The sequence below is a fragment of the Callithrix jacchus genome, chromosome 2 (assembly GCF_049354715.1).
Source record: "Callithrix jacchus isolate 240 chromosome 2, calJac240_pri, whole genome shotgun sequence".
NCBI lineage: Eukaryota > Metazoa > Chordata > Mammalia > Primates > Cebidae > Callithrix > Callithrix jacchus.
The window spans coordinates 132,038,271-132,050,295 of NC_133503.1; the positions used below are offsets into that span (position 1 = coordinate 132,038,271).

At 38.5% G+C, this 12,025-nt stretch overlaps 1 protein-coding gene across 3 annotated transcripts in view; it reads left to right on the top strand.

The window, feature by feature from the left end:
• Positions 1–12,025, top strand: part of ARSB (arylsulfatase B) — a 221,072-nt gene that overhangs the window by 8,841 nt on the left and 200,206 nt on the right. For 2 of the 3 annotated variants that reach the window (XM_002744832.6, XM_035291339.3), the window contains exons 2-3: positions 6,709–6,895; positions 10,954–11,144. In XM_002744832.6, the coding sequence (XP_002744878.2) occupies positions 6,709–6,895; positions 10,954–11,144 (378 nt within the window). Of the gene's footprint in view, positions 1–879; positions 6,633–6,708; positions 6,896–10,953; positions 11,145–12,025 lie in introns of those variants that run through there. The other variant, XM_078365288.1, reaches the window with a different exon arrangement.

Sequence of the window (12,025 nt, forward strand, 5' to 3'; positions counted from 1 at the left end):
GTATCATTTTTTATAGTAAGGTTGAATTGAGGCTGTTATACACTAAAGAACATTTCTAATCTAACAGTGTTCTAAATGGGTATATTTTAAGGAAATACAGTCAAGTGCCATGTGGCATTCTTCAAATACATGCAATTCTAGTTAGAATTAAATTGTACATCTTTTCTCTTCTTCTTTAAAAGAAATAAGCTTGGCTGGGCGCTGTGGCTCATGCCTAATCTCAGCAATTTGGGAGGCTGAGGTGGGCGGATCACTGGAGTCCAGGAGTTCGAGACCATGGCCGAAACCCCATCTCTATAAAAAGTTAAAAAATTAACCAGGTGTGGTGGCAAGCACCTGTAGTCCAAGCTACTCAGGAGGCTGAGGTTGGGATGGTGGGGTAGAGGGGGTGGGTGGGGGAGGAGCTTTTGAGCCTGGGGAGGCAGAGGTTGTCCTGAGCCAGGATGGTGCCACTGCACTCCAGCCCAGGTGACAGAGTGAGACTCTGTCTCAAAAAAAAAAAAAGTAACCTTATTTTAAAAATTATCTCCAGGAAATACATTCAAAAGTTTCAAATATAAAAGATGTAAAAAATATAAATATATAGATGAGTATCTTTTCATCCTGTCTCCCAGCCTTCCTTCCCATAGGTAGCTCCTGTTTATTGGTTTCTTAGTATCCCATGGAGTCATGTTATGCATATGAGAAAATAGATTTTATATTCATTTCCCCTTGTTTTGAACCTCAAGATTAAATTTATTAATTTTAACATTCCCCAGCTTTTCTAATAGAATTTGTGTACCGCTTTTAGTTCAAATAGAAGACTTAATAATACTAATTTTCCATATTCTTACAAATTGACTTTATTCAATACAAAATATTCATTATACCTTTGCTATTCCTAGTACAGATTTTAATTGTGGCTAGTGGTTCTGAGGTCTGACTTCTCTATTAGATTGGCTTGTTCATCTCTGGCCTAGAGAAGCACTCAGTGTTGGACAATTAAATGATCGAATGTGAGAAGCACTTTTACATAGCTCCTGAAAGAGCTCACCATCTTAATTAAACTGTTTAGAATTGGCATGTCATTTCTAGGCCCCTTACTTCTTTTCTAAGAAATTGAAAAGATTAAAGGGTAAGAAAGTGGTAGGTCTTAAAGGAAAACACTCTTCTGGGAAGAAAGTTAAGATAAGTAACTCTGATCCTCAACTGGGAACATCCTTACCTTGGGGACCAAGGGGGTCACTCCACCTGAACTCTAAACCTTGGCACAGAATAGAAGCAATGAAAGATGACTCCAAGGTTTCATTCTTAAGGGATCCAGACCACATTTTTCTTAATCACACTGATAAATAGACAAGACATTTTCACGGCTTTTTACTCACCCCTGAGGCGGAACCTTGGACAGGAAATATAGGAAGGAGACTGTGCTGGAGCATCATGGGTAATTTTTGACTTTTGCTTCAAGTTTACTTCAAGAAGGTAAGCAGGCAAGATGCATGCTGCCGGCAGAAGAGGACATGGTGCTGCAGGTGCTCTGCCTGAACGGGCCCTTCCTTTCCTGAGTCTTGTCCTCATCACCCTCACTGTCCTGCCTGCTCCCCACCTGCTGGCCTCTCAGTGGCCTCCTGCCAATATTCACCTCTCCCTGGGCTTTGAGGTTCAGAAGTGGGGCAAAGGGGAGTGTACAGCTGGAAGAAATGTGTGTACGATGTAGGGATTGGGGAAGGGTGCATGTCTCTAGGTGGGTGCTCCTAGGACCCCCTGGCAGAGACACAGGAGAAGGGAGCTGTCAGAGGAGCATATAGCCCTGAGACCATGGGTGCCTCCTAAGAGAAAACAGTGTCTTTATTCCTGTGCTCATTTAGGGGGAGAAACAAAGAATGCATTAGCTCCATAGGGACAAGCAAGATGGCCTCACTAAAGCACATCAGAGCCCTGGGGTCACTTTGATGGGTTTACTGAAGCCAGGCATCCTTCCTAAGCCTAGCCAAAGACAAGAGACATTTTCCGAGGAGGGAAGAGGAGCTCCAAGGCCTTATTCTGCAAACATTGCAGCTATTATAAAGAAACAATTGCAGATTTTATATCTTTTACCTGCCAAGAAATTCCAAATGAGGAAATAAGTTTGGGGCTAAGTAGAATATGACCAGTTGAGTTAGGAGATTTTCTGGTTGCTTGATTTACGAGGTTTGTCATTTCAGGAATCACTTTGAGCATAAGCTGTTGTTCTCTGGTCATTATCTTTTGTTTGTGTTTCCTTAATCATATCACCTTTTGAGAGATTCCTCTCCCTCAGCTTTCTTCTATTTTCCTTCCTTTTCCATTTGGGCTTTCTTTGGAATTATAATTTAAACAGAGGGAGGCACTGAAACCCTTTCTGACTTGTTTATTCTTTTTTACAAACAACATCCATTTGTGGGTTTAGTCAGAGATTTGCACTCTTCACTAATCAACACCAAAATAAATAGACTCTTAAAACTGTCAGTGACATGGGCCAGTTCTGCAGCCCAAGTCCTGAAGGGCCAGGCCAGATGGCAAAGCCAGGCCCCTAGCACATATAATGTGTGTCTGTAGCTCTTGGCTTCAGCAGCATGGGCAGCTGACTGCTTTTTAGGTGGCTTCAGTGGGGAGGGAGCAGATTTTCCACTATCCATTTGTTCTTTGGCCATCTCCGGGAATAAATCCTAAGGTGGCACAAGTGCTGCTTGACTGTGGTTAAAATCTGTCGTGTACTGGCTGAGGTACAGACTAGAAATTCTGAACTCCTGCTTTGCCACCAGCATCTTCTGTGATTGCATTCTGATCATGAAGCTTCCCACTAGTCTCTCTGGTGTATAAGGTGGAGGGGTAGAGCAGCCCATTTTTGTGGATTTTTAAGCACTGCAGCAGGAGGTTTTGCACACATATGTGGGCACATGAGGATATGAGTTCGTCTTGCTCAGGCCAGACTGACTGGACAGAACCTCCATTCTGTTCAGTGGGATGTTATCTCAACACTGTTGAGGTGAGGAGAGAAATAGCATCTATTGCCTTCTATGCACCAGTGGTTTGCTTGACTCTTGGGAGAGTTTGAGTGTAGTGAAATATTGTGCTCTGAACTCCCACATAGATAACTAACTGATAGAGTGCCTGGACCTCTGAAAGGGGAATTGTAAGAGATTCTGATATGGGAGCTGTCATTTTCATCTCCCCCAGCAAGAGATTGGTTTTGTCTTTTAAGCTGATGAGACTATATTGCAAGGATCTCCTAGGTGTGCAGAAGACAGAATAACACACTGGACCAAATAGTGTCACATGCAACCAACATGTAAACAAGGATCTCTCAGTTACCTCACAGAAAGAGCCTAGAACAAGCCAGGTCTTTCTGTGATTTGCAGTCCACTGGATTTGCAGACCTTTTGCTTTTGTGGAGAGAGTTTTTGATGGTCAAGTAAAATCTTAGGAGAAGTTGTTTTTTGAGAGATTTGGTCTATTGAAGAGGAGACAGCCACACATGGTAGATAGGGAGGTAACCCCTTGGACTTTCATTTATTACATGTAGAACCTTCTCTATCCATGCACACTTCTTTGGATATTGCAAATGGGTGTTAGAATGGAGTTGTTTTATATTCTGTTGTCTTTATCAGGGCACCCTTATTTTTTTCTTTTGATTCCTATTGGTGCCCGGTTGCCTTCCTGCCCCATGAAACATGGTGTGGCTCTGTAGTTCTATGTTAAAGTGTTGGGTTTGAACCAGCTTGGCATTTGCCTGTTTACTGCTTCTCTACACATTACAGCTTCCTTCCTTCAGATAGTGTTTGAACAGACCGAAAACATGTTTTTGGATGTTATCCAGGGTTTGGCATCTGCTTCTCAATAATACCATAAAAATGCTCTGTCAAATAAATTCTCAGGAACTGAAAAGAACACATTCCCTGCTCCATATGATTGTAGATAATGGAGGCAGGCTTCAGCTGACCAGTTGGCTTGGTGCCCATGGCTTAGGAAAACCAAATCATACAGCATCTCTTGGCTGTGCTTTCTAGCGATCAGAGTTAATTCTCTGCATGTGATGGATGAGCTTTCCATTTAAGGAAAATTTCACAGAGCATTTATCTTCAATGGGGCTTTTGGATTCCATAAAATATTTTTACTAATCCTGCCTGGTTGCCAATTAGCATAGTATATGCTATGAAGTTTTTGAGCCCTGGGGTCAATTTTCTCTTCAGTAAGCTTCCAGTGTTAACCATGCAAAGAATACTTCTTTGATTTGGTGTGTGTGTGTGCATGTACTGAGAGGAATGCTTCTTTTCCCAGCCTGGATATTATAACATCCTTATCATTCAGGGTTCCAGCTGGAAAGAGGTGGCACATTTGGCCAGTTGGCTCATACCTTTAATCCCAGCACTTTGGGAGGTTGAGGTGGGCAGATCACCTGAGCTCAGGAGTTTGAGACAAGCCTGTCCAACATGGAGAAACCCTGTCTCCACTAAAAACACAAAATTATCTAAGTATGGTGGCGTGTGCCTGTAATCCCCGCTACTTGGGAGGCCAAGGCAGGAGAATCACTTGAACCCAGGAAGTGGGGGCTGTGGTGAGCTGAGATCATGCCATTCACTCCAGCCTGGGAAACAAGAATGAAACTCCATCTCAAAAAAAAAAGATGACACATTCAAAGTAGGGAGGGTTTATGTACAAAGGGACTATTTTAAAAGGTGTGAATGTATATGGCTAGGGATAGTGTAGTAATCCAGTGGAGCTCTTACTACCCCTAGACCAGAAGAGAAGAAAGAAAGGGGCAGTTACCAGAACTTAGGAGAGAGGCAGATAGAGAAAGAAGTCTGTTTCCAGAGTGACCTTCAGTAGAGAGACACATGTAGCCAGGCTAAGCAGCCTGTCGGCCAAGGCCATGCATTCTTCTCTTCCCTCTCACTCCTGCCAGGGCTCCCCATTGGCTGAGCCCAATCAGAAACCAGAAAATAAATGTCCTTTGATTTGGTCCTCATAGGTCAGCCTCCTAGGGTAGAGAGCAGAACTGAAAAGGCAGCATGGATTTGAAAGGCAAACAGAAGGCATCTGGCACATATCCCAATGTAGGTGTCTAATTATTTCTAGGAGAGGTATAACAATCTCAATAGAAAAGTTAAACTCACTTTTATTTTTAAATAGCTTTACTGAGGTATGATTGACTTACAATAAGCTGCACATACTTAAAGTATACAAGTCGATAAGCTGGGATTACAGGGACGACCCACCTCGCCTGGTCCAGAAGAGCTTTCTTTTGCCACCCTATTGCAAGTGCCACCTCTGTCATTGTCTCCCTGTCCTTTATTTTTCCTCATGATCACTATTGGACACTAGAGCATCAGTTCTCAAACATTTTGGTCTTAGGATCTTTGTATTTGCTTAAAAATTATTGAGGACCCCAAGGAGCATAGATTTAAGTGGGTTGTAACCATTCAAAATTTGCCATAAGTTAAAACAAATTATAAATTTTTTTATTCAATGAAAAATAGTAATAAACCCACAATATTAACATAAGTAAGTTATGAAAAAAAGCTCTGTTTTCCAAAACCAAATAGTTATGTGAGAAAAACGCCATGTTTAATATTTTTCATACATCTTTTTTACTAACAGAAGTTTGCTAGGTTGTTGTATCTGCTTCTGCATTTAACCTGATATGATATATTATTTTTGGTAAAAGTTGAAGAAGAAAAATCTGGCCCCAAACAGATCTGTAGTTGGAAAAGGGAGGGCATTTTAATATCTTTTTCATATAATTGTGGGTATTCTATTCAATATTACACCAAAAGTTAACAAGTGGTCATTGCTTAAAGGTTAGTTGCTGTGTGGACCTTATACCCCAAGCATACTTGTGTGAGCCATTCCCAAGCAGCAGTATTTGCTTTTATAAGAAAAATTTGAACACTGTCTCTTGAGATTACAATTTACATAAAGTAGGATAAGAATGCAAATAATCATTTTATTATACTGTTAAATAACTCAGCTGGGCATGGTGGCCCATGCCTGTAATCCCAGCACTTTGGGAGGCCAAGACAAGCAGATCACCTGAGGTCAGGAGTTCAAGATCAGCCTGGCCAACATGGTGAAACCCTGTTTCTACTAAAAATACAAATAAATTAGCTGGGCATGGTGGCAGGCGCCTGTAATCCCAGCTACTCAGGAGGCTGAGGCAAGAGAATCACTTGGATCCGGGAAGTGGAGGTTGCAGTGAGCCAAGATCGCGCCATTGCACTCTAACCTGGGCAACAAGAGTGAAACTCCACCTCAAAAAAAAATAAAAGAAGCCAAAAAAAAAAAAAAAACTGGTAAAAAAAAATCACCAAGTTTTCAAAGATTACAGAAGCCTCTTCTAATCAAACACCAACTTTTTGTATGCCCCAAATTGGAACACACTTCTTTTTTGATAGATTCACACAATATATTATTGCTACTTTTTTTGAGGTAAGAAGTGACAAGTTAATGGTTTCTAACATAGTGCCTTGATAAATGTTGAAAATATCTGTTTGTTGGAATGGTTTTATTTGTCTTTCAAATCCTGTTTATGTCCACTACTTTATTTGAATAAGAGAATTCTGCCTTTCAGAAATATCCTCCAGCCAGCACAGGAATAGAGTTAAACATGCAAGTCAACAGATATGATCAGTAAGGTAGGAGGCCATTTTATCTGCTTGTTCACAATGTTTCAATGTCATTAATCTATAATTTTATGTCTATCTCTGTAAGATCCATACAGGTTTACAGCACCAAATAATCTGGCCCTGTCAGCCCAGCTGTGTTCCTCTGGATGAAAAACTCCTGCCACAGCTCCTAAAAGAAGCAGGTTATACTACCCATATGGTTGGAAAATGGCACCTGGGAATGTACCGGAAAGAATGCCTTCCAACCCGTCGAGGATTTGATACCTACTTTGGTAATGGAAATGCACATGTTCCTTTAACAACTCGGGCTAACTACAGCCATCTCATAAAACACACCCAAGTGCAATCAAATGAAATAACTGGAAATTTGAACATAGAATGACTCAGTCAGCACTGCAGTGGAGCTGCCTTTTAATGTTATCTCTGTCCACAGGTCTCTATGCTGAGCTTAGGGTGGGCATGAGCTCACAGCAAGCCCATCACCTTTGTCAGAGTTCTAAATGCCACTTTAGGGCCTTGGAAGAGTTTACTATCCATGTTGGAGACTGCTGTACTCTCAGAGACCCTTATTACCAAAAAGGGATATGGATTGATTTTTTTTAGAATTCTAGGCAAAACCTAATATAAGACTATTTTCTTCACAAAGGTTTGGTGTGTCTTCTTTCTCCCTGCGGAACATATTCACAATTTTCTCTTTATTTCTGAAGTGGGTGGGAGAAGACTCTTCCATTAGCATCCTTCCATCTGTGAAATCTGTTTTTGTTTTTACAGTCACAGGGTTGGGGAAGATAGATTTTGGAAAATAAAAAGAGGAAAGAGAATAAAAATTGGTAATAAGAAGGGTAATAAGAAATAGTAATAAGTATTTTATAAACTTGATAGCCCTATGAAACTAAATGTAAAACCTGGAGTTTGTTTTAAAATATGCCCTCTTTAAACCTGTAACAACCTATGCCTTAATTAATAACCTGTGTATCTTGCCAGTAGCTATATATCTTTCTTTCAAGTTCTTTTTATAGTGAGCTGTCTAGCTATTTAGCTACCTACCTACCTTCCATCTGTTTCTTTATTTACAACCTGCCATAGCCAAAAATGAACACATATTAAACATAAAAAGTTTAAATAAAATTAAATAATCAGGGTGAGTAGAAAAAGATGAAGTAGGTTAATGGCCTCATTATGTCACTCAGGCTGGAGTGCAGTGGTACAATCTCAGCTCACTGCAACTTTTGCCTTCCGGGTTCAAGTGATTCTCCTGCCTCAGTCTCCTGAGTAGCTGGGATTATAGATGCATGCCACCACACCTGCTAATTTTTGTATTTTTAGTAGAGACGGGGTTGCACCATGTTGGTCAGGCTGGTCTTGAACTCCTGACCTCATGATCCACCTGCCTCAGCCTCCCAAAGTGCATGAGCCAACGCGTCTAGTCCGAGATTTAAAATTTCTTTGTCCAAAGCGGAAAAAAGAAAGAAAGGAAAATACTGTAAGTGTTACGTTATTTATAGGATAAATAGAAACTAGATGTTCAGGAAAAGCAAAAGCATTTTCTGGTTCTCAGGCCTGAGATAAATTTCACCTTTGGGAGAAGGTAAGGTGGACAACACCCTGAAAAATGTCATTGTAATAATAAAGTGGTGGTTTTGTTATAGATGTTTTGAGGTATTCTCTTCCATTCAAGCTAGGGCCAGAGCACCAAAGTGCAATTCAGTAAAAGTAATTATATGGGGCCAAAACAATGCAGTTGAGGCACATGGCTTTATAATGCCTCATTGGATTCAGGGTTAAAATCAAGAAGCAGGGATGTCAGGCAGGAGAGTGTTTGTACCCCCAGTCCTGTCTAGATCTACCAGCAGATATCACTACTCAATCATAGCTTTTTTTTTTTTTTTTTTTTTTTTAATGAACGTGGATATATTTTCAGTACCTCAAATAGATGTTAAAAATTAGACTTGGATGTAAGATCACTTTGTCATCCTGGAGATTCTAGAGGAACAAACAGCCTGTATATCCTTTAGGTCTTTGCTAACAGATGGGTCAATATCTATACTCCGGCAAGAGGATAGACTGTAGATATTTTGAATTTTTTATTAAAACCATGTTAGGTACTTAAAAATTCAGCTGGACAGAAGGTAGAAATGATATCCTTTTATGAAAATTAAGAAGCCTAACCTGCACTTAGATGAACAAACACCCCACATTCATATGAAGGGAGACTTGCAGCCAAGAAGGGTATGAGATCACATAGCTATTGTCACTGTTATATCTCAGATGTTCTGCTAAAAATCAGATGATGGTGGGATAGCTGCATAACCTTTTGAATACACTAGAAACCAATGCCTTTTACACTTTAAATGTGTGACTTTTGTGGTGTGTGAATTATATCTCAATGCAGCTGTTAAATAAAGCATCAGAGAAGATTTAGTTGTTCAAGAAATATTTTCCATTATTTTCCCCCCAAAGCATAGGCTGCCATCATCTTTAACTCACTACTGAAATTCAAATTTGTGAATCACTGTTATGATGAAAAGCTTCATGTGATTGTCACATGGTTGCTTGGTATTAGTTTTGCCAAGTATGTGAATAGTTTTATTTCTGGATTTCTCCTGTTTGTATTATCTTTTAAATATTTGTAGTTCATACCTTTGCTAATCAAGTATACCTATCCTATATTTTGCCAACTGTTAGAAAGCAGCTTATGCTTACAGTTAAAGAACCTGAAGTGATTTCCTCAAGCTTTAATGCTCAGTAGTTATTAAAACCTAAAATAGACCTCCAGTGTTCTGACCTTCTAATCACCCATTCAAGGGCTGAAATCATTTTTATGGATACATTTCTTTCTGTGTTACACATTAATTAACAAGGACTTTGTATTTCCTTTTCCATTATATACATAGGAGAAAAGATTATCCTATAAAAGTTATCTTAAGACCAAACTAAAATAGACCTCCAGTGCTCTGACATTCTAATCACCCATACAGGGGCTGAAATCATTTTTATGGATACATTTCTTTCTGTGTTACACATTAATTAACAAGGACTTTGTATTTCCGTTTTCATTATATACATAGAAGAAAAGATTACCATATAAAAGTTATTTTAAGACCAAAGTATTAATTGTATTCAAGATCTTGAATTTATTGGGTCATGGAAAAGGAGAATTTAAAATGAATTGATTTATTATATAAACGATGTAAAGCTCTTAATTGTCATTATAGGGAAAGTTCAGGACTGAGGAAAGAGCTAGGTCAATTTTATCATCCATAATTTTAAGGTTAATAAGCAGTATATGTCAGGAGATAGCTAAGAGTCCAGCAAATCATTTTTCTTTTTAATAGCTTTATTGAAGTATAATCACATACCATACAATTCAGCCAATTAAAATGTACAATTCAGTGATTTTTAATAAATTCAGAAGGTTGTGCCACTATCATGGCAATCCAATTGTAGAACATTTTTATCACCCCAAAAAAGAAACCCATCCCCTTGGCAGTCACCCTCTACTTCTCCCTAATCCCTCCAGCCCTAGGCAGCCACTTTCTGTCTCTACAGATTTACATGTTGTGGACATTTAATACAAGTGGGATCATATGTAGCACAGCTTATTTTAATACTTTAAAATGTAGAAATATAATATTTTAAAATATAGAAAATATGGAACATTTGCAGAAACAACTATTAGTTGAGAAAACCCATTTTCTTCCATGTTAAGTCTAAATTGTGGCATAGGCAGTTGATGCCATTTAAATTTGGAGCAAAACAGAGATCACTATAGGTAGAAAAATCCTATTTCAGTGCTCACTTTAGTTTGATCTATTAGCTCTGTTACATCTAGAGATCCTCTATTTGGAAAGGTTTGTATCTTTCACCAGTGGGTGTCAGCATCTGACTAAAGATGACTCCTCCTAGAACCACTTCTGTAAATAACCTTGAAGCCAGTCTCCCAACATCAGTAACAACAAACATTATTTGAATACCGCACTCATTGATGTGATCACTTTAGAGTAAAAACTTGTAACAAGCCACATTAGCTATACATTATTTTACCTTTATTTAGCTTTAAAGGATTAAGATATTATCACCCTTACTGAATTTCAACTCTGATTAAAAAAAAAAAAAAACTGTGTTACATGATAGAGCCTATATTCTAAAGATGAATGAGGAATATGTTTGAATTTTTATACACTAATGTTTTAATGCTTCCTGCTGCATTAGCCTTGTCATTTGATTAGCCTCCCCACGGGTAATCAATTGCATTAGGCAATTAAATGCTGAAACATTCGTTTGTTTAACAAGTTTTATGCTGTACTATTTTCTTTTTCCATTCTTGTAGGATATCTCCTGGGTAGTGAAGATTATTATTCCCATGAGCGCTGTACATTAATTGACGCTCTGAATGTTACACGATGTGCTCTTGATTTCCGAGATGGTGAAGAAGTTGCAACAGGATATAAAAATATGTATTCAACAAACATATTCACTAAAAGGGCTACAACCCTCATAACTAACCATCCACCAGAGAAGGTAAGCTTTGCTTCTATATACTGATAGCAAAATCTTACTATGCTAATGTCTTTTCAGACGAACGTAGGAAAAGGCCATTGTTGTTTAGGGAAAAGTCTAATAAATTCTAGGAAGTCCTTTTCAAATTATACAATACCCCAGAATCAACCTAGGAAGCTTGTTAAAAATGAAGATTCCTGGAGTCTACCTCCAGGGTGTGATTTATTAGGTGTGGGAGAAATCCTTATATCAGCATTTTAGAGAAACTCTTAAAAGGTGATTCTTAAGAGTAGTCCCCAGATCATGCTTTGAAGAATACTGTGTTGGAAGTGTTTCAACAGAAATATAGTTTTAAATTTTTGGTATATTATGTGCATGTGTTGTGAGTAATTAATAAAATGACTCTTAAAAAATGATTGTCTTATATATAATATGAGGCTTTATTATGACAAACTTCTGTTTAAAAGATCCATAAATTTTCGGATCAGGGCAGGACCTCTATCCTTGTACTTCCTTCCAGCAAGAATATTTTGCTTTCTAGATCTTTTGCATTCCCATGTTAATATTAGAATCATCTAGTCAATTTCTATTTGCCAGCTCCCCAAAAGTGTCTAATTGGATTTGGATTTGAATCTATAGAACAATTTAGGGAGAGTGAATGTCTTAAAAATATTGGGTCTTCTAATCCATATACCTGGTATATTAATGAGCCTATTTTTCATATTTACTATACTGAAGCTATTGTGTATATCATCAGTAATCTTGTTATTATGATTATTTTGTTAACTTTACTCATGAGGTAAAGTTTAAGCTAAGTTCTCTGGATTTAGCTTATAAATGCTTTTGAAATGGGAACAAATATTTGTGTTGTTAGACACTGGTCTCAAAATATGGCTTCATTA